Below are 23638 nucleotides of genomic sequence, written 5' to 3'. Positions count from 1 at the left end.
GCCATGCAATGCTAGCAACAGTTGGCATGGATAACTTAATTTGCATCAGCAAGTAAAGGAGCCTGGAACAATGTGAGAAGGCAACAGACTGTCCATATCTGATTGATGATGGGGAAAAGAGTTGTTGGAACAATCTTGGAAAAGATGTTGAACTCCTTGATCCGCTCCATCAGACGCTCAACATGAATTCGTAACTTGGCGATTTGTTGCGTTTTCTGAACGTCTTCTAGGGCCATCTGGTGTCCTGATCGCTTGAACAGGGGAATGTTCAACTTGACGCCATACGGCACTAAAAGATCCTGGATGTCGAATCCTTTATCTGCCATAATCGATGTCCCATAGCCGGCTGCTGGGAGAAGATCTAGGAAGTGGCTTCTGATCGTAAGCTCGCGGTCACTGATAGATCCAGTGAACAACTCGGAGATGAACGCCACAGCACCATCTGGGGTCATACCGATGAGGCCCTTCAAGGTGGTATGTGTCTTGTACGAGCTGTACAGTTGGGACTGTGCAGGCAGACTGGACGTAACTTCGCATTTTAGCTCTGTGGCATCAATGATCAAGAATGTTGTCGGATACAGGTCCTTGAACACATCTGGCAATCGTTCTGACCCTTGGGAAGGACGCGGCCAGATTGGTATCATTCCCAGTCGCAGGTACATGTAGTTGACCATTGTTGTGATGATACGACTCACAGTCCCAGTATCTATCAAGTACAGATCAGCCAGCATTCGGATGTCTGTGCCCCGGCGAAGACGAACCATGGTAAGGAAAAACTTCTCTCTCCAAGCCAACTTGCTCTTCCGTCCAGCACCGGGTTTCCTTTTCCGTGAGTCGGCATCCAAGGGTTTGCTGCGAAAGGAAATGACGCTCTTATCATCCAGGTGAAGAAATTGTTCACATGCATCAAATGCAGCAAGTGAAGGAAACCCAGTGTAGTACTGCATATCGGAGTCAGAGTCTTCAAACCGAGCTAGAGAAAATAGCTTCAGGCTGAAGTCGACTTGGATATCGTCGATAGCAGCCAGTGCTTCTTCAAGTTCGTCTTTTTGCTTGGCATTTTCCTTCGTCGTGGCTTTCAGCTTTGCAGCGTCTGACTTGGGCTCCTTTGCTACTTTAGGAGGAGGAGAAGCACCACGCTCGCGAGACTTTCTCTTCGTGGGCTTCTTCCATGCAAATACGCTTGGAACAGCAGTAGATTTCAGCCTTGCGCCCGACTTCTTTGTCCCTTGGACATAGTCTTCGTCTGTGAAGTGGTTAGAACACACCACTGTACTGTACGACATGATGGTAAACACACCGTCCCTCTCATCTCGACGGATGGCGGCAATCCAAGACTTCCTTGTGTCCAACTCGTCCCTGCTCACGCTTCTAGCTTCTCCAGTTTTTGTTTCTTTGCTACCAGGGAAGACGTGGAACAAAGTATTTTTGTCCGAACGTCGGTCGCTGTTGCACTGCGGAACGCAGCAGTGATCGCCTTTCCCCATGACTAGAGAAGCTGGGAAGATGTCCTACATAACAAAACTGAACACTTTACAAGAACCAGGCGGAGAATCTCCAGCGGCTGTTCTTTTATCTTCTAAAATGTCGAGCGCGATCGCTTGAAGAAGTTAGTTTCTGAAAGTAAAGGCACGAACAAAAATAGAAGGAAAAGTCACATTTACACGTGGGCGAGTACACGCCAAACGCGGTGATTGATCGTTGCGGTTCCAAAACAAGAGCTCGCGCTGGGAGGAATGGACTGCATGTATGGTGTGCCCGGGTCACGCATTCAGTACGCATGCCATGCCCCGCCAAGTCACTGCGTGTCTTATTTGGCAAAAGACCTATTAGGTTAACCACTATCTGCTGTGGGGATCATCTTGAAATGGGCCGAAAAAGATTGATTTCTGGGCCCACAGCGAGGGCCGATATAGCGTACACGACAGAACAAGCCATCGCCATGTCTACATCCTAGTAAGCAATGGTCATCATTGCAAACATCGCGATGCTGACCAACGTGGTAGTCTGATTTTGACTCTGGGTCTTGATTGTCGACAACCGCAATCGAATTCACCATTCTGCCTGTCACGCGACGGTTGGTGCGTGTTCTCCAGGTTTTCCTTAGTTCCCAGGTGTCCTTAAGTTGTGCAACAAATCCTTTTGCATGGTTGTTGTAGGCCCAAAAGGAAAACTACCTGCAATATTTGAACGAAATCGGAGAGATTGACTTGCCCTCTATGTCTGCATTTCTCGGACATGCTCTCTTGCATTATACTAATATTGGAAACAGGGGCTGATTAAAAAGAATAGAGCCCGGAGGAATCAAACAAAAGTCAAGGAATTTCACTCGGTGTAATGAAAAAACCAGTAATGTTTTCAGAAATCACCAACCTGATAAGGGCTGTGTAGTGTTCCAAAGGCCATCTCCTGTTCGGTACTCTTCTCCCTTAGCTTGGTACGTTGCCATGATCTTGTCGTTGTATGAATGAAGGAGATAGAAGATTGGGTCGACCTGGGCAATGACGTTGTTGAAAGATCCACCCAAACTGAAATGGATTGCACCATCGAGACTCTCAATAATGGCTGGATGAAGTTGACACAGAAGAAGACGGGGCAACGGTAGGGACAGGATATGCAGGTACAATGACAAAGGCAACAATAGAGACACTAAGATGCAATTGACCTAAATGTGTGTCTCCGCACTCATGTCCAGAAATCATACAGGCTGCATATTCAGTAACAAGAAACAAAGAATCGATGAGGCAAAAGTCGTATAAAAGCAACGAGAGAGCTTGGAAGCTCAGGGCCCTAAGCTATGCTTTTTGTGCCTAGCTCATCATGCATGTTATTAGAACTGATGGAAATGTTTTTTTCCTTTGATTGGCTACATCATTGCATTGCAAAACGTTTCAATCAGTTTGAATATGAGTTAGGTAAAAGTAATTGCAGAATTTATTGCGGATTGTTATTTTCTCTCACTTCATTCACTTTTGTTTGCTCCTTCTTTTCCTTTTTATCTCCTTATAATCGGATTTTCTGGCCTTTTTGTAGTAATACATTGACCTGTTGAACCAACGGGTAAAATTATATTCCATACAGTACGATACAATACAATAATGTCCTTGCCTTCATAGCGTGCTTGTGCTTAACTGTTGCTGACGGCCGAATGCATGGTTGCCTGTGGAGCACATTACATAACTTTACAGTCTCCTATAATACGCATCCTGTCCGACAGCAAAAGAGGCTGCAGATATAGTTTTTCTGCACGTTATCAGCAATGACTACTGGTCTTCAGCAACTTGGGCCTCCTGTAATACGCATACTGTCTATGCTTTCGTAATGCTAACATAATGCTCGGGATAGCACTCGCAACTGATCTTCAGAAACTTGGCCTGACTATCACTCACAACAAGACTGTTGTAATGTTCATCGCTCCCAAGCGGTCGCTGGTTTCTTCCACAATTTCATCGTACTGTTGTACAACATGCTATACGACATCCTTATACCGTACAACACCGTATTGATGTCTGGCGCTGTTGCCTTCATCTCTGGTCCGGGTGTAATCTAGTGACTATGTACATGCGTTATGATAGACCAATCCCTTTGTCTGGGTTCGTGAAAAGGGCCACGCGTGCAAGTCAGCTCCTGTTAAGTGTATGGTTTTGTATTTAGTTGGTATGTGGCAGTTTATGGGACAGAGAGACTCCCCGAGCTTGTGTATGTAAATAATGTTTTACGTCGACCATGATGGCTCGCTTTGAATTGCAGAACGACTGCTCCGATACGAACTCTAAAACCGGAAAAATAATAATGGCTACAATTCCCAACCACACCATAACGAACTGATCGGCTACATCATTGTATTGCAAAAAGTTTCCATCTGTTCGAACAAAATTCATGATGAGCTAGGCAAAAAAGCATAGTGTAGAGCCCTGAGTGAAACGAGAGAGCTTGGAAGCTCAGGGCCTTACACTATGCTTTTTTGCCTTGATGACCTAGACAAAAAAAAGCATAGGGATGTTATAAATTCTTTAAAAAATTCCTTTTTTTTAAGACATAACCTGGGATTCGAACCCGCACTATCGCCCTACATGCATTCCCCCATACACTTCGCATTCATACCCATTCTTCCAAGTTGCTTCACGTTATGATCTTGCATTTGAAAGCCCTATTTGAATATGCATTGTGGCCAGCCGTCTTTGATGGTACGGTACGGTAGGGATAGGTACGGGACAGGTACGATCGAGGGTAATACGACACCGTCTCCCGTACCGTACCATCAAACACAGCTGGCCACATACAGCTGCCCGCAATATTCAAATAGGGCTTTCAAACGCAAGATCATAACGTGAAGCAACTTGGAAGAATGGGTATGAATGCGAAGTGTATGGGGGAATGCATGTAGGGCGATAGTGCGGGTTCGAATCCCAGGATATGCCTGAAAAAATAGGAGAATTGAAAAATTTATAACATCCCTATGATTTTTTTGCCGTCAGATACGGGATAGCGCCAGGCGTGACACAAACAAACACACAAACACACAAATACCAAACGCGAGAGCTTGGAAGCTCAGGGCCCTACGCTATGCTTTTTTGCCTAGCTCATCGTACATGTTATAAGAACTGAGGCAAAAGTATTTTCAGAATTTATTGCGGATTGTTATTTCTCTAATAATCATCTACTTTTGGTTTGCTCCTTCTTTTCTTTTTATCTCCTTATACTGTAAATCAACAAATTTTGGCCGATGAGAAATAGAAACCTCTCTATTAGAGAGGTTAAGATGCACGTTATTTCCGACGTGACGCGCAATTTCACGTCAAATTTGAAATCGATAGGTATTTTTGCTCTCACATGCATCCATTGCTCAATCATGCATCATTTGCCTATATGACAAACTTTGGCCTGCGATTTACTTTGGCCGGTTGGTACCAAGCGGCGAAATCAGCGAAATTAAATCGCCAGCGAAAATTAGTTGATTTTAATACAGTAATCGGATTTTCTGGCCTTTTTGTAGTAATACATGTACATTGACCTGTTGAGCCAATGACGACGCCGAATGCATGGTTGCCTGTGGAGCACATTACATAACTTAGCAGTCTCCTAAAATACGTATCCTGTCCGACGGCAAAAGAGTCTGCAGATTTAGTTTTTCTGCGCGTCGACCGGATGTCTGCGACGCGAAAGTTCAGCTCGCGTTATTTGGCTCGCACATCGAAAAATCAACGCGAGTGACCTGCTGCTCACGTGGAAATTTGGACATTACATAACTTTACAGTCTCCTATAATACGTATCCTGTCCGACGGCAAAAGAGGCTGCAGATTTAGTTTTTCTGCGCGTTGACGGGATGTCTGTCCTGACGTTCACTGGGACCGGCGCTGACTCTGCCGATCACGGGCGTTCTGGACTCGACGGGATGTCTGTCCTGACGTTTCCTGGGACCGGCTTAGACTCTGCCGATCACGGGCGTTCTGGACTCAACGGGATGTCTGTCCTGACGTTGCCTGGGACCGGCGGACTCTGCGGATCACGGGGGTTCTGGAGTCGACGGGATCTCTCTTCCGACGTTTCCTGTGACCAGCGCTGAATCGCTCGTTCACGCTTATTTTGGAGACGACGGGATCTCTCTTCCAAAGTACATGTATGTTTATGCTGACGCATCCTATCACCTATTCGGCGTCTATTCTAATTTCATTTCCTCCTCGTCTCCCTATTTCTTTCCAAATCTCCCTCTACATCAGGGAGTCGTATACATAATGCGACGAATATTGGTACGGTACGGGACAGATACAGGAGCCCGCAAATATTGTGGACAGCTGTTATGTACAATCCTGTAGAGCCTTTGTAGTCACAGATACGGGACAGATACGGGACAGATACGGGATAGCGCCAGGCGTGACACAAACAAACAAACAAACACACAAACAAACAAATACCAAACGAGAGAGCTTGGAAGCTCAGGGCCCTACGCTATGCTTTTATGCTTTTTTGCCTAGCTCATCGTACATGTTATAAGAACTGAGGCAAAAGTATTTGCAGAATTTATTGCGGATTGTTATTTCTCTAATAATCATCTTCTTTTGGTTTGCTCCTTCTTTTCTTTTTATCTCATACTGTAAATCAACAAATTTTGGCTGATGAGAAATAGAAACCTCTCTATTAGAGAGGTTAAGATGCACGTTATTTCCGACGTGACGCGCAATTTCACGTCAAATTTGAAATCGATAGGTATTTTTGCTCTCACATGCATCCATTGCTCAATAATGCATCAATTTCCTATATGACAAACTTTGCCCTGTGATTTACTTTGGCCGGTTGGTACCAAGCGGCGAAATCAGCGAAATTAAATCGCCAGCGAAAATTAGTTGATTTTAATACAGTAATCGGATTTTCTGGCCTTTTTGTAGTAATACATGTACATTGACCTGTCGAGCCAATGACGCCGCCGAATGCATGGTTGGCTGTGGAGCACATTACATAACTTAGCAGTCTCCTAAAATACGTATCCTGTCCGACGGCAAAAGAGTCTGCAGATTTAGTTATTCAGCGCGTCGACGGGATGTCTGCGACGCGAAAGTTCAGCTCGCGTTATTTGGCTCGCACGTCGAAAAATCAACGCGAGTGACCTGCTGCTCACGTGGAAATTTGGACATTACATAACTTTACAGTCTCCTATAATACGTATCCTGTCCGACGGCAAAAGAGGCTGCAGATTTAGTTTTTCTGCGCGTCGACGGGATGTCTGTCCTGACGTTCACTGGGACCGGCGCTGACTCTGCCGATCACGGGCGTTCTGGACTCGACAGGATGTCTGTCCTGACGTTTCCTGGGACCGGCTTAGACTCTGCCGATCACGGGCGTTCTGGACTCAACGGGATGTCTGTCCTGACGTTGCCTGGGACCGGCGGACTCTGCCGATCACGGGCGTTCTGGAGTCGACGGGATCTCTCTTCCAACGTTTCCTGTGACCAGCGCTGAATCGCTCGTTCACGCTTATTTTGGAGACGACGCGATCTCTCTTCCAAAGTACATGTATGTTTATGCTGACGCTGTTTATGCTGACGCATCCTATCACCTATTCGGCGTCTTCTAATTTAATTTCCTCCTCGTCTTCCTATTTCTTTCCAAATCTCCCTCTACATCAGGGAGTCGTATACATAATACGACGAATATTGGTACGGTACGGGACAGATACAGGAGCCCGCAAATATTGTGGACAGCTGTTATGTACAATCCTGTAGAGCCTTTGTAGTCACAGATACGGGACAGATACGGGACAGATACGGGATAGTGCCAGGCGTGACACAAACAAACAAACAAACACACAAACAAACAAATACCAAATTAAAGCTGTGTGGACCCTGGCTAGCGCCAGACGTTACTGAAGTAACGTCTTCTGCATAGCTACGGGAATTAAAGCTGTGTGGACCAAAAAGCTGTGTGGACCCTGGCTAGCGCCAGACGTTACTGAAGTAACGTCTTCTGCATAGCTACGGGAATAAATAAACTTTTCTCTTTGCATTCGAGGGTAATACGAGGTGATTTGGCATTTTTTAATATTGTTGTAAAATGACGTTTTTCAGCCACTGCTAGGCATCAGAGATGAAGCTGCAGGAAGCCTCAGCCCTTCTTCAATTTTTTTAACAACTTTGTAAAATGGCATCATAAACTGGGATATTCGGTCATCAATGTTCTGAAGTTGATAAATATCACTTGAAGGATGTGCTAGTGGATGAAAATTAATCTGTCAACTGCATTGTATGCTGCGAAAGCCGTGTTTTTGAATTTGTAACTAGTGGCTGTGTCATACGGTGGAATTCGATATGACTGTAGTGTTAGGTACCTCCTCCCGTACGTTCTACAACCTTATCCAAGCTGGCCTGGGTAGCTAATTGCCCCTCATAATTGCCATAGCTACCCAGGCCCTTTATCTTGCCGTTCACTGCCCTCCTTGTCCATTTCGGGGCTTATTTTACACATTTTACGCTGAATGGCAAAGCACCCACCGCTATTTATACCGACGTGGCAGGGAGAATTAAACTATATGCACAAATGTTCTGGTCAAAGTTGATCTACGATAAATTGGCTCTCATTCGCCACCACCCATGTTTCGATACAGCCATCCGGAGCAGAGAAGCAGCCAGAAGAAAAGCAAATTTTACACAGTTGTTAAAAATGCCAAATGTTAAAAAAAGCCAAGTCACCTCGTACGACACCGTCGACCACCTTGATGACCTAGGCAAAAAAGCATAGTGATGTTATAAATTTTTAATTTCTCATATTTTTCAAGACAAAACCTAGGATTCGGACCCGCACTATCGCCCTGCATGCATTCCCCGATACACTTCGCATACATACTCATTCTTCCAAGTTGCTTCACGTTATGATCTTGCATTGAAAGCCCTATTTGAATATTGTGGCCAGCTGTCTTTAATGGTACGGGACAGGTACGGGATAGCGCCAGGCATGCCGACGGCACAAACTAACAAACACACACCTTGTTGATACGGTACGGGACAGGTACGGGATAGCGATGGCCCAAACAAACAAACACGGAATTAAAGCTGTGTGGACCCTGGCTAGCACCAGAAGTTACTGAAGTAACGTCTTTTGCATAGCTACAGGAATAAATAAGATCAATTGTGCACTCATAACAACAGCAAAAAATGAAGAAAGGTAAGCTCCATAACGTTTTCTTGTGACTTTCATCAGTGGAACGCCGTCACATAAAAATGTAATAACTGAAACACCCACTTATATACATGTAGCTAATATGGTTTCAGGTAGAAATACAGCAGCCAGCAAGTACAAAAAGCGAAGTTTGCACCTTTCCAATGTGTGAAAATTCACCGAATGGCGAAGATCCAAGCAACTTGGCTCTCTCTTGGGGGAAGTGGAGGACTTGAGCCGAAGAATGGACCAAGCATCAACATTGTATGGCCGCATGTATTCGCTCTGGATACGACGTCAACTTGTATCCGAGGAAACCAGGCTTCGTCTCTACAATGTCATCGTCCTACCAACACTGTTATACAACTGCCAAACCTGGGGACTGACGGAGGCTGCACTGGAGAAGCTGAACGCCATAACCAAGCAGCTGATATTTTGTATGTACACTTTATGTTTTCCTGAAAGCATATAATTGTGAACTAAAAATGCAGTTTGGGTTGCATTCCTCAGGCGAGCGTGGCTAAACAAGTCTATCAAAAATGGTTTTTTGGCAAAAATAGGCGAAATTCAAAATTCAAGTTCTTTCCTATGTAATGTGAAATTTGTACAAGTATGACCCGGAGTAGCACCCCTGGCATGTTGGTCAAACACGGAGCATTGGCCAGAGGAGCGCCAGTGGCGATAGGTTCGACATTTTGTCCCCGTGCGGCTACTCTCCTCGCTCTGCGCGGCTGTCGACCATGAGTTTGACGGCGCGCAGGTGACGGAGATCTGGACCTCTCTGGGATCGGACTGCGCTCCCGCTCCACGTGCTGCGGCACTCTAGCTGGCTCTGCTGCTACAAGACGGGTAAGACACGACGGTAGTACACTCTCCTCACCACTCGAGTGCTGTTCTGCCAATCCTGCATTCAAATCGAAGTGGTCGGTCCACATGTCCGACAGTTGGGTCGACGGTTACGAAATCATAGTCGGCGTCGTCATCAGAATCAGAATCAACACCTTCACCTAGGGCTTCGTCCAGCTCGTCCTCTTCATCAGAAGACATAAGATTGTTGCTCGGGTCACTCCAACAAGCGCTTTATCTGCATCAAGCGACCTGCGTGCTGCCATGTCGGAAGTTACGGCGCAAGCAAACTTCGACTTTGATTTCCTGAATTTTTTCAAATGACAACTAGCCCCAGCGACCCGTGTATCATCCTCTACATAGCGTAAGCTGTATGCACGTGAATTTTTATGTGGATCGGGTGATCCACGTAGGTTCCAGGTCGCTTTGAACATGCATGGGTTGAACCGTACACATGTGTACGGTTCAAGTTCAAGTTCAAGTGGGCGAAAGAACAAAGGATTAAACAAGTTACTGTTATCCCAGCTGCTCTCGTACGGAAAGCGCTGTATGTAACGCATACTAACTCCGGACATGCGTCATTGTCGACTATGTATGAGATGATCCGCAGTCGATGTTATTTTCCGAAGATCGCTGCTGCTTGTGAAGCGTGTGTTGCAAATTGCGGGCAGTGTGTGGCAGCTAACCCAAGCAGAGCGCCCGCTATTGCAGCTACTCGCTCTGATATTCCTTGCCGCCCATGGTCTGAAGTTATCATCAATACCCTGGAGTTGGGTTCGGATGGCACGAATGATTATCACTGTGTATTGATGTGTGTGGATGCGTTCACGAAGTGGATTGAAGTGGTACCCCTTCGTCGTCATGATGCTGCTTCAGTCGCCAGTGCATTTGTGCAGGTCTGCCAGATGTGGGGTGCCCCTGATGTTGTGCGATGTGACAATGGAACAGAGTTCGTGAATGCAGTCGTAGAGTCACTCTTTCAATCACTTGGAGTCCGAGTACGCACATGTGCTGTGCGACACCCACAATCCCAAGGCGCAGCGGAGAGGGCAAACCGCACCCTGGGGTTGATCCAGAAGGTCCTTGAATCCTCATCCGACTGGAAGTCTGATCTCCGCACCCTGCTCTTCTACTATCGTAAAAGACCCCACTCGGCAACCCATCTATCGCCAATGAAAGCCATGGTCGGGTGGCAGCCAGCAAGGCTCATTGCTGAGTCACCCATTGCCAACGGCACGATGTCTGCAAGTGTATGGGTGGACAAGCTTGCACAGAGATCCGCGGCTATCCGCGATCTGATTGAAGAAGAGTTATCGAGCGGCGATAGTCCTGATGTTAACGTACTATGCCTGTATAGTCCTGGTGATGCAGTGATATTGCAACGTCCTGAACGACGGGAGAAGTGTTCTCCACCATACGAGCGTGGCTGGCGTGTTCGTGACATTGTCAGTTGATTCTACAAGGGATGGCTACCTGCTCCTCACCAACCAGCCTCCACGACGGTGGTAAAGTCGCCAAAAATACGAAAGTTGAACATTTTGTGCATGCATGCAATAGAAAATTTGTGCTGAGTATGTCGAGTGGCCATTCGAACAGGACAAAGCCGTTGCGCAAGCTGTGACCCTGAAATTTCGTCCATTGATAGCGAGGGTAACCCTGAGCTGGAAAGCGTAAGGGATGGCATGCTACACTCCCCCGTATACGCTTGACAGCACGATTTGAGGCGTGGAGTAGTAATATACCAGTATCTTACTACCCCCTGATACCTGATGCATGGACGTCGTCATCTTCATCCCGCAGATCGAAAATGTACAGGTGTCGCGTGATTTCGCGCAATGATGTGGCTTCAGAGTTGAGGACATTCAAATTTATGGGTATTGCTCGGTCCCGGACCGCCCGGATGAGAGAGATACGAGTGTCCATTCCACAAGGCATGAATGCCAAGGTTTCCCCTGCTTTCATCGACTTAACGTCCAAGAGCAGATGGTGGACGAGTGGAGCGATAGGCAACTGAAACTCTGGCAAGCAAGGGTGAACTGTACACCCAAAATCAGGTCATAATTATGCTAGTTGCTGCCAAAGCAAATCCAGTACTGCAAAATGGGAAACTTTCGCTTGATACAATTTTTGTCATTTTCGCAGCCATCATACATTTGCGAATTTGAACAACCGCAAACTGCTCTGTGAATTGGTTGCAGACAACGTAATAGTGAACCAACTGAATAGATGAAATAGTGAAAGTCCCTCATCGTTAACCCCAGAGCGATACTTGGAAATGCAAAGGTTGCGCACCGTGAAAGTTTTTACAGCTTTACAGCATCAACAAATGCCTGGAACTGCACTCACCGTCTTCGGCCAGCACGGACACATTTGCACTGCAAGCCGAAATCATCACTTCTATCAGCAGCCAGGGAAACGACGGATCGTTAGGCAACACCTTGCGTTGGAGACAATTGGGGTAAGGCAGTTCCTTGCCCTTGTAAACAAACTTTGCTGGTGTGTAAAAACCTAGCAGGCAAACAAAACAAGATACACAGACCTTTACATGCAGGCTAAGGATTTAGTTTGGGCCTAAACAAGTCAACTCCCTCAAGATACATACTACCTCATCAATTTGTCAAGTGAAATTGGAACTCCAAAAAATCTTTCCAAATTAAGGCTTTTTGCCGTTCGCCAAATCACGTCCACACATACTAAATATTGACTGATAGGGTGTGAAGTTTGTGTGTGTGTGTGTGTGTGTGTGTGTGTGTGTGTGTGTGTGTGTGTGTGTGTGTGTGTGTATGTGTGTGTGTGTGTGTGTGTGTGTGTGTGTGTGTGTGTGTGTGTGTGTAGTTGGGTGGTACACCATTACACACACACACGCCAAATCATCTCCACGCATACCAAACATTGACTGATTGGGTGTGAAGTTTTCTTACCCTCGCCATAAGGTGAGCCTTGCACGCAGTAGTTGGGCGGTACACCATTGCCTCCGAATGTACCAATCTTGAACACTCTTTGCTCAAGGTAGGGAGTTCCAGAATTACGGCCTACGTCCCAGAAAGGTATGGTGACTCTGCAGTCAACAAGGCGTAGGAGGTTCTCAAATGCGAGCAGCGTCAGTCGATGGAATGCCATGAGTGCATGGTGCAAGTCCACACGCACAGGACGTATAACCATGTTGCAACCCATGACCGGATGGAACCACGCCAAGGTTCTAAAGGCCTCCTTGTAGAGAGGGTCTCGGGAGGCAGTCAGAAATGCATTGCTATACCGCTCTATCTCCTCCTGTAGCACATACACATACATGTACATACAATCATACAAAAACTAGTGGTGGGCACGGGTAGTCGGGTACCCGTGCTACCCGTGAGAACATCGGGTAGACGGGAACAGAATAGTACCCGAAAACCCGAAGTCGCAGATGACATCATGTACAGTGCACGTGTACAAATTCATGTAATACTCCGTATGTCTACCCAGTGTGTAAGGGAAGGGGTTTGTTGTGGTGTTACCATGGAAACATAACCCAATCGGGTACCCGTGCTACCCATGAAAAACTACCCGAACCCGATACCCTAAGAAAATGCTACCCGACTCAGCCCTCACAAAAAAAACACACACACATATATATGAAAAGGCGACGAGGAGACAATAACTTTATTAATGCGATTAATAGTATAAGTGAAGCGGACATTACAAAAATGATGAATGAGAATACATGTATCTAAGATGGTTGTTCCTAATCGATTTTCTTGAGACTATCATCAGGGAAAAATCGTCTCACAATAGAGGCTGTACGGAAAAACAAACTACTTATAGGTTATAGGATAGTGGGGAGTATACAAGGTGAGGTGTGAAGAAAAAAAACACTTAAGTGGGAGAGAAGACGAAAGAAATTAGCAGAAAAGATGTGAGAGTGTTCAGACGGTGTGAGCTACTACAAAAGGTGAGTGAAATGAAGGCGTGGAAGCAGGTGAATGTGATAGAGTGAGGAAGTGTGAGGTGTAGGTGTATGCGAATGAATATGTGTGTGAATGCTAGGTGAAGAGTCTCAATTTTGTGACATTTTCTTTCTGAATGCATAGATTAGGATTGTGTTTACGGATGAAAACAGCTTCTAATACCTTAAGTTCACGAAACCTACGAGCACGGCACAAAACAGTGAAGCATGAATCGTCATACACTGAGCGGCATTGGCTACTAGACAAGAGTCACAAAATTGAGACTCTTCACCTAGCATTCACACACATATTCATTCGCATACACCTACACCTCACACTTCCTCACTCTATCACATTCACCTGCTTCCACGCCTTCATTTCACTCACCTTTTGTAGTAGCTCACACCGTCTGAACACTCTCACATCTTTTCTGCTAATTTCTTTCGTCTTCTCTCCCACTTAAGTTTTTTTTTTCTTCACACCTCACCTTGTATACTCCCCACTATCCTATAACCTATAAGTAGTTTGTTTTTCCGTACAGCCTCTATTGTGAGACGATTTTTCCCTGATGATAGTCTCAAGAAAATCGATTAGGAACAACCATCTTAGATACATGTATTCTCATTCATCATTTTTGTAATGTCCGCTTCACTTATACTATTAAACACATATATATGTTGGACTCAGTAGAGCGTCCAGCCCCTATATGATGTCCAACCCCTATATAGAGTCCATTGGTCCAAAATCCACTGTACAGAGTCCAAACTTGGAATCAACTGTGAGCTCAAAGTTTCGATGGACATCACTCCCTGTATAGAGTCCAGCCAATTGGCTTCACCCCTATATAGAGTCCATTGGTCCAAAATCAACTGTACGGAGTCCAAACTTTGAAATCAACTATAAAGAGTCTTTATGTGGACAACACCCCTGTATAAAGTCCAGCCAATTAGGCATCCCCTATCGAGTTCGAAAATAGACATAGGATCTGCTGTAAGCAGTGAATATTAACCAGAAAACGGCCTCTCCCTTTAATCCTTTACATCATTCACTTCTCAAGATAAAAAATATGTATTGAGGCGCCACTGCAGCCACTTCATTACATGAAAAACCCTACAAACACCATCCTCAAATCAAGTGGTCTCTTCGCAGACGCTGCAAATTACGATATCTCAATCATGTAGTGTTGCCAAATTATTGTGCACGCACACACATATGCACACACCCACACAACGCCAAGAAAATACCTAGAAAAAAAACCAAGAATCGAAAGAGAATAATGGAGAGCCCAGGATTAATTATTTGTTTTCAAATTATTGTGCGCGCACGCGCGCACACACACACACACACACACACACACACAAACTTATACAACGCCAAGAAAACACCAAGAAAAGAGTAGAGGCACAATACACACGCAACTCCAACAGCCATGCAAACGTCCACCCATTTACATGTAAAGTCAAGAGGGATAACAAATAATTATACGAAACGAATGCGTACGGGGACGGTACACGCACGTTTACATACACGTAGTAGTGTAAGAGAGTAACATAGTGCAGTAGTCAGCATAATACTAGCAAATGCTGAGAGTGCAATAGCAAGCTTCACCATTGCTCATGGCCATGTAAATGTTCAGCAGCACTCAGTTCCGCAAGCTTCTGAAGATCAGCACACCTGCAACAAATAGATAGCACAAGGATACGCTTATTACCGTAATGATGCATGGGAGCACACAACTACCAAGTTCTCAACGAATGTGATGCTCAATGAAAATCAATCCACTCAAAGACCTGTGAACAGGTGATGGTGGGGACAATAATCTATTAGTAATACGAGGAATAAGATCGTGTGTGCACACTTAAGACGCACAGACACACCAACATACATGTAGTGTACACAGTGTTTCACTTCACTGCAACTAAATTGAAATGAGATGATTTGAACAATCTGTACAGCGTTGCTGTCAGTCAGTCTTCCCCAAGATGGAAATGCAATGATTTGTTGTCACGAGGCAGTTTCACTGACACTATGTCATGTTCGTGACATCAAAACGGTTACTTCAGGGAATACGAGTATTAGCTTGAGAAGCTTTTTCTTGTCATTGGCATACAAGCAATCCTCCTAGTCCTACTACTACTAGTACGCTGGCACTGCGTTTGTGGATCCCATTGTATTTGACATCATACTACAGGAAGAGTGTCGTGGAGTTCACATAATTATCACAGGGATAAACTTGAATACATTTCTCATGAAATAAAATAATAATTGATGATAGCTAGACGATCATATACGATTGATGCAAAGTCCTTGCAGTCCTTGAGGACTATTACGAAGTGGTTGATTACTTTTAGGGCATTCATTCAAGCAACATCAAACAAACGCGATACGCTCCTTGAAAATGGAAAAAAAAATCCAAGCATAACGACAGAACAGCAGACCAATCGAAACGAGTAAAAGCTTCCTTACCTCAGTCATCGTCCTGCCATGTAGTTGGACAGCCTTTTGACACGGTTGTACAGGCAGCTCTTGTCCAGTCAAACAGGGGTATCCTTGTGGCGTCGAACGAAAGAGAGTGTCAGTGTATCTGACTCGTCAGATTGCAACTGTGCTGAACTTTTCTCTTTCTCCGCTTTCTGCTTTCATCCCTCGCTCTGATGAAACCGTTCAAACGTCTTACTGGCAGCAATGGCCAGCCAAACAGGGGATCCTTGTGGCGTCGAACGAAAGAGACCGTCAGTGTACCTGACTCGTCAGATTTAAACTGTGCTGAACTTTTCTCGTTCTGCAATTTCTGCTTTCATCCCGCGCACTGATGAAACGTCTTCAGAGAACCACAAGACGCTTTCCAGATTTGATTTTGAACGTCTCCTTATCCTCCTTGGTTAGCTCGAGACAGATTACTGTCAGCAACTGCACAGCAGAATTGGCAGCCATGGCTGAAGTGAAGAAAGGAATGCGCTGCCACGAGGCAAGCAAAACTGAAAATGTGTTCTCTTTCGGGCACAACACACAGGACGGCGTGACTGGATAAACTGGACTCCTGGACTGTGAATAGGGGACTTGTAGAAAAAGTGTACTCCTTATAGGGGATTGCGCGGCAGGATGAAGCTGATCAAAACTGAGTGGACTCCTGGACTCTGTATAGTGGATTTTGGACCAATGGACTCTATATAGGGTGCTGGACATCATATAGTGCATGGACTCTATACTGAGTCCTACATATACACACATACACACACGTGCACATACATACACACATGTGCACACACACACACATGTGCACACACACACACACACACACACACACACACACACACACACACGCACGCACGCACGCACGCACGCACGCACGCACGCACACACGCACGCACGCACGCACGCACGCACAGCACCTGATATAGCTTGCAGTAAAGCGCACTGGCAATATCTCCCCTATCAGCTACGTGTTTATGTCCACCGGGGGGGCTAGAGGTCTCCTAATGGCACATGATAATGCAAGGAGGGGTCAGTGCTGCAAAGTGACCATTTGACTGCGTACTTGGAAATTCCTGGCTCACAGTGGGTACTGGTTACCAGTGGTCAGGCCGTACAGCTCACTATGTGGAAGGCTTACAGAGGATCACTCTTATAATTATCTATTGCTACACTTTCCATCACATTATACACACAGAACACAACAGGAGAGCATGTTAGTTGCAACACCGACATTCATATTGTCTTCAACAATCCTCATTCAGCTGTATCTGACAAATAGACATTTTCCATTCAGGTTTACCTCAGATATTTCATCGAAGCTCCGCCGCATCCGACAGCATTTCATTCTTCCTTCAACACACCTGCAATCCAGTCCGCAATTCTCAGTTACGAACGTTTCATTCGTATCACATTCTGTACACACATACACACACATACACACACACACACATACACACACACACACACACACACATACACACACACACACACACATACACACACACATACACACACACATACACACACACACACACACACACACATACACACACACACACACACACACACATACACACACACACATACACACACACACACACATACACACACACACACACACACACACATACACACACACACATACACACACACACACACATACACACACACACACATACACAAAATAACTCCCACACATATAAACAGATACAAACACACGCATAGACAGGTACACGAACACCGCACGCCGGCCAGAATTCGTAATGTCGTAAGATGTATGTGAAGAAAGGAAACCAGGGAATCTGATTGCCTAGCTTGACTATAGCCTTAGGCAGGCAAGGCATCCAGACACGACTGTTCCTTTCATCGTCCAAGTATGTGTTTCCAAAGTACAGGGAGTGAAACAAGTGATAATTATAATGATATTGCTTGGTATGTTCTATCTATACAGCAGTCATGTACTCGGCCCAACTCATAACTTGTTTTTTACCTTCTCTGCTTACCACCCCTTCCCTACTCTTCATTCTACCTACTTCTCTCTGCAATGCACGCATCTCGCAAGTACATAGCTGCTTAGTGAAATTCGATCTAATGACCAAACTTTACGCCTTGTACCCGTACTACAAGCTGAAAGTGTAAACCGGTCAAAATATGTTTGAAGCCTAGTTCACATTCGACGGGGCGCGACGGAACGCGACATAAGGATCGACGGGAAGCGACGGGACAGTCTGACGCCGTCCAATGTGAACACCAGGAATGGGAACGCAACCGTACTGCCGAATGGATCGGGAAGCGACGGGAAGAGTTGGATCAGTTCAAATTGTCATACCGTAGACGGGTGTAGACGGGGACGCAAGCGTACAAAACAGCTGCATTTTGAATGTGAACAGGAGACGGCGTCGTGCACCGACTACTCCCGATTCGTACTTCAAATTTTTAACATTTCGAACACTGCGCTTCCAATGATAACTCGCAGAATGGCTGAGGCCACACCGTTTTTTTTCTATGTTTCGGGTCACCTTATTCGATGAAATCAATGAGAAAGGTTTGCTCCCCACACCGGAGCTCGCGCTATTCCGCCGACTTTACTTGACACTTGACTGAGGGCGAAAAAAATAAAAAGCCATCCAAAAAAAAAACAGTTACATGCATTGCATTTGTACTTATTGTGTACAGTGGAGCTAAAAAAAACATGCACTGTTTGTGTACATTGTATATTAATTCACACATGCGCATACATGAATACATGAGTGTAATTTCAATACAATGAATGCCGCAAAGCAAGTTTATTGCACAATGCAATCTCTACTGATTGGTAAAAACTGGCCAAACTCTGTCAGCTGGATGGGAAGCCAAGCCTCTGCCATGCTTGTGGTCCAAACACAGGCGGCATGATGATTGCGTGACTTGCGGCCCAGCTTACACACACAGCTACATGTACATGTATAATTATGTATGTGAGCTGAGTACAATCATGCGACAAATAGAACAAAATGATGCCAACATAATAGTTACGATGCAACAATCATGTTCCGTTTTTTATTTTATTTTTTGGATTTCCGGCTGTGAAATACATGCGCGCAGGGGACGCGAAACATAGACAAAAAACGGTCTGATATCACTTATGGTATTAGGGATAGTTCAGGAGTGTGACAGACGAACTGTTTTTTCATATTTCCTGGAGCTATTATTTGAATAGCACACCTTTCGAAGCTACTTTTTGGTCTTCATGAAAAACTGGTATTGTGAACTTGATTCCGCTTCATCCAAGGAGAAATAATTGAAAATAAGTTCTGAAAAACAAGAAATTAGGTCCAAAAGTCACCCTGTCACGGACCGTGCCTCTTGACTGGTGTCGTTCGCTGCTGAACGACGCAACAACTGCAGCATGTCATGTCGTACGAATCGTACAAGATTATACAGCTCCCCCCCCCCCCAGCCTTCCCGACAGGCCCTTACGTCCGGTACCGTCAGCGTTCCGTCGAATGTGAAGTATATTTATAGCACATGGTACGGGGGGCATTATGGCTGATTTATGCCCTAGTGTGTAGCCCGAGGTCGTGCACCGTAGCCCAAGGGCCGCAGGCCCGCGGGCTACGGTGCACGACCGAGGGCTGCGCACTAGGGCATACAATCAGCCATAATGCACGACGCACCATGTGTTTATTATAGTTCATACATGCCACGTGCCTAGTTGTAGACAAATAAGGTAAACATGGTCAAGGGAGGAGGAAGATTACAATCAGCTGTCATATGAATGAAGGGTCTAACAAGATCGGAAGGAGCTTTCTCCGTGGAATGATAGAACGTTTTGTGTCAGATTTACTTGCAGTTCCAGGAATATGCCTTTGCATTTTGGTGTTAGTCTTGCCTATTGGGCGGTACGGAAGTTAGCTGATTCGCTGCTGCTTTGGAGTTAACGTTGGCCGAAAACATCCTTGACCAAGTGGCACCAGTATTTAGACTAGTTTTGAGAGTACATTGTATGTGTTCTTATTCGGAACAATGATACTTTTTCACATACATCTGAGATTTTGTTCGCATTGATTTCAGTTTACTTGAGGTCCATATGTACACTGGACAGTCATGTAGCTAGGTACATTTGAAGTTAGTGGTGAAACGATTACGTTTTTTCCTTAGTGGCTTAGCTGATACCATAACGATCGGCTTATCGGCTAAACGATTATTATTGTAACCACATCAGTACATGTACATTCTGTGAATTTCCAAAAATTACGAGTCCAACATTGCCAACGACGGAAAGCGGGCGCATAGATCCGATGATCCCGCAACAAGTCCGTCAGCTTTTCAGACTGACCAGACGAATACAGACAAGACAGAGGCAACGCACTGGTTGCAACCCAAGAGCTGATGGTGCCCTTCGCCTGTGACTTTGCTGACTCCGATGATGAAGTCAGAGAAGCCGGCCAGGGGTGCAGATCGGCGGATTTCGACGGATGAGCTGACTTGAGGCGCACCAACAAGTAACTACAAATTGTAGTTGCTTTTCCTGTCTATGCTCAAAATAGGCCCAGACGCCAGGCCTAGCTTGTCGTCGAGCAAACTGATTCGGGAACCGTCGACAGAATGGAAAACAGGAAACTGAAGACCACTTTACTGTCTTTAGCTCAAGAATACTCGCACGTGGAGGGAACTCCAGCCCCTGCAGCTAGTGTAGACACATACTGAGCCTGCCCGTCCTGCATGCTGTATGTAAGAAACGTAGTCAGCTCAAAAGACGGCAACGGTGATCGCGTCGATGTTTCTCAGATCGCGTTTGTACTTTGCACGTACATCGATGTTGCAAGTGTGCAGTCATGTACATATTCGTGTCGTACTCGCAACACTTTCGATGCATGCACGCTTTGTGCGAGCCCCAAAAGGGTGGAAATCCAATACCGAGCGTAAGTACCATTCTACTCGTTTAGCCGATAAAATCGAAATAACCGTTCGATCTATTTCTTATCGAGTTAGTAACGAGTAATCGATATAATCGTTTCAGCACTATTTGAAGTACATGTACATGTAGATGTAACTGTATATTTTGTAGGAGTTCGAGATACAATCTGATCTTTTCCAGATAGGCAACTTTGTGATGCATGTTCACCTGTCGACTTGTTTGTCTCAATTGACTTGAATTTAGTAATGCATGGTAATGACATGCTGCGTGCTATTGTCACGTTGTTATAAATTACTTCTCCTATGTCGACATTGCTAGTGAAATATAATTGTTTTGGACGGTGCACGTAAGTAGTTTCGTTTTGTGTGGCGTGTGCGAGTGCATGTGGTGTCCTTAGGAATGGTCCCATGTGTTCTATGTACGCTGGAGTACTGCCAATTATGTACCAGGTCACTGCCCGAAAGGCATGTCTTGGTGCATATTTGGCAGTGCACCAGCGTACGTAGTACGCCTGGCGTCATTCCTAATGGGCATGGTACGCCGTACCCGGGCATTATCGTCTGATAATGCCCTGGTACGGTGCTGCTCTGATTGGCCAAATGCTAGCAACGACCTGACAACAGGCACGTGACATGTATGAACTAGGCCTCAGCCCTACGAGGCAGAAATTGAAACACGCCAAAAAACTGTAGACTTAGAGTGCTGGATACTAGCTACTGGGAATACCATTAGTTTCTCTTTGCAGTGGACATAGAGTACGTTTAGGACCATGAATATCGTTTTCGGTTATAATCAAGCACGGTGATGGCAGTGGCACAAACAAAACCTCCTAACCTGGTTGTGTTTTCACTGAACCTTGCAAAGCAACAAATTGTCTTACATCATGGTATGCAACGGGTACTTTATACTGCACTATGTCCCTGTACAGAGAATTGGATAAGATGGTTCATTCTTCCTCCATGCTCTGCAGTTCACACAGCACTACACCCACCTGATCCCTCTCTAGCATGCCGACGCCCATATTTCTCTCCGTAGTCCACGGTGAGGTCTTTCAGGATCTGTTGCTGCTGGTCACTGAGTCCGTACACAATATCCTGAAGGTCTTGAAGCTTCCCCGCCAGTGATCGACTGTCGCAACCGCTAAACAGCGTGGCTGAAACCCATACCAGGAACAGCTTGAACAGCGAATACATCTAAACAAGTGGGGTACAGGAGAAATTCAGAAACATAACAATGTGAGACTGAGATTATGTTTCATCACTTTCTCTTGAAATTCATTCCTCACTCGAAAAATTCACAATACAGTGTACAGTGCAACTCACTTTGTCCGTACTTTTTGATAAGACATACGTTTGGGTCGGAGTACGGGTGCATCGATTCATCCTGACGCATCAGGGTTCTAGACAAAGGGGGTGGGGATCAGATAGCGCACCACCCTTCTAATTTTTCGATTTTTTGGTTTTAAAGTGAAAATGGGTCCTCAAATCGATTGTTCCGGGTGCTCTGTGCACTCATATGTTGCACTTTTTGTAATAGGGCAAAAGTGGAACATGGAAAGAATTCGTGAACTGTTTGCTTCCCCTGCCCCGGCCCCTACATCCCCCCCCCCCCCCGCTATGTTTGGATACAAGGCACAGTTTCTTGCTGCCCATGGGGTACATGTACTGAGGTCTTATCATAGCTCTACTGACTCTGTGCTTGAGTTCATTTGCTCTATTCACACACACAGTATGCACAAGGCTCCACACACATGGCATGCACACGGCTCCACACGCACGGCATGTGCAAGGCTCCACATACACACAATGCTCCTATACGAGTTAGGGAGTAAGATGCTTGGCTGACCTCCTGTACATTCACGCTTCCAAGCACTTGCGCAGAACAACAAGTAATCGTTTTGTCTTGAAGCTTTACTTTCTGTGCTGGGTTGCTTGGTTGGAGCCAGCATTTCGCTCGAAGCTCTTGAAGATTGTCTGCAGTGTGGTTATCACTACCCAGTACCTATGGCTGAAGGCGAAAGAAAGGAAACTCCTCTCTCTGTATAGCCTCTAAACTTTGGATTTGCTTTCGCCCATGCTTGGAAACCAAACAGTATGCTAGCATCGAAAGGACGAATGCAAAACTGTGTGACGAGCCAAGGACACTCTTGCTGAAAGAGATAATTCGACAATAGTGACCTGAGAAATACTGTACTGCGGAAAACGAGCACTCTAGAGGAATGGTCAACTCACCATGGAATATTTTGAGGTACTTCGCTGTTTAGCCGGGGCCTTCTCCTTACAGAGCTTCGTGGTGCGCCTTGAGACACGCTAATTCTCTATCGAAGTCCCAATGGAGCTGTTTCAGTGTGTTGGCGTTGTTTGCAGTACTCTATTCCTTCAGGGACTGTTCCTCCTCGGCAGCTTTACGGTATCGGCGCTGTCCTTGCCCAAGGACCGACGAACAACAACGCGCAACACTATCGGTTGCTGCATGAAAATGTTACTTGCCCAGGGAGTCGTAAAACTAAAAGGGTTTTCACGACTCATTGCTTTGAACCTACACAAGGCATTATTGAGGTGACAAGTCTGTCACCTCAATGATGCCTTGTGTCGGAGAAAATCCTTTATGCCTGGTCCACCATGGTCCACACTACACCGTCGATACGATTTTTCGGCCTCCGACACGAGAATCGGCTGACTGAGTCTGTGTCGGACTACCTACTCACACACATAGCTACAAGCGATTTCGCTGGTACAGCTCAGTAGTTGGCCTGTCTGTGCACATGCGTACACGTTGTACACAGCCGCGCTAGACAGTAGCAGACGGCTGAGTGGAAATGCTTCCCGGCCTGGACGGCCG

At 45.7% G+C, this 23638-nt stretch overlaps 1 protein-coding gene and 1 long non-coding RNA gene across 2 annotated transcripts in view; both read right to left on the bottom strand.

The window, feature by feature from the left end:
• LOC135809714 (uncharacterized) overlaps nt 1-23292 on the bottom strand; it is a 29724-nt gene extending 6432 nt beyond the window's left edge. Inside the window, exons 1-6 of the mRNA XM_065323129.1 lie at nt 23029-23292; nt 21789-21990; nt 17198-17310; nt 12418-12766; nt 11843-12004; nt 2374-2565 (exon numbers count right to left, since the gene is read on the bottom strand). Of these exons, the coding sequence (XP_065179201.1) occupies nt 2374-2565; nt 11843-12004; nt 12418-12766; nt 17198-17310; nt 21789-21990; nt 23029-23031 (1021 nt within the window). The 5' untranslated portion in view covers nt 23032-23292. The remainder of the gene's footprint in view (nt 1-2373; nt 2566-11842; nt 12005-12417; nt 12767-17197; nt 17311-21788; nt 21991-23028) is intronic.
• LOC135809712 (uncharacterized) lies at nt 14553-16633 on the bottom strand. The gene is made up of 2 exons (XR_010552227.1): nt 15889-16633; nt 14553-15096 (listed from the first exon to the last, which is right to left on the bottom strand). It is a non-coding gene; the product is annotated as an uncharacterized LOC135809712 (long non-coding RNA).
• Nucleotides 23293-23638: the final 346 nt, after the last annotated feature.

The sequence above is a fragment of the Sycon ciliatum genome, chromosome 2 (genome assembly GCF_964019385.1).
Source record: "Sycon ciliatum chromosome 2, ocSycCili1.1, whole genome shotgun sequence".
Lineage (NCBI taxonomy): Eukaryota > Metazoa > Porifera > Calcarea > Leucosolenida > Sycettidae > Sycon > Sycon ciliatum.
Note: the sequence above shows the minus strand (reverse complement) of the source record. Positions and strands in the feature narration are given on the sequence as shown.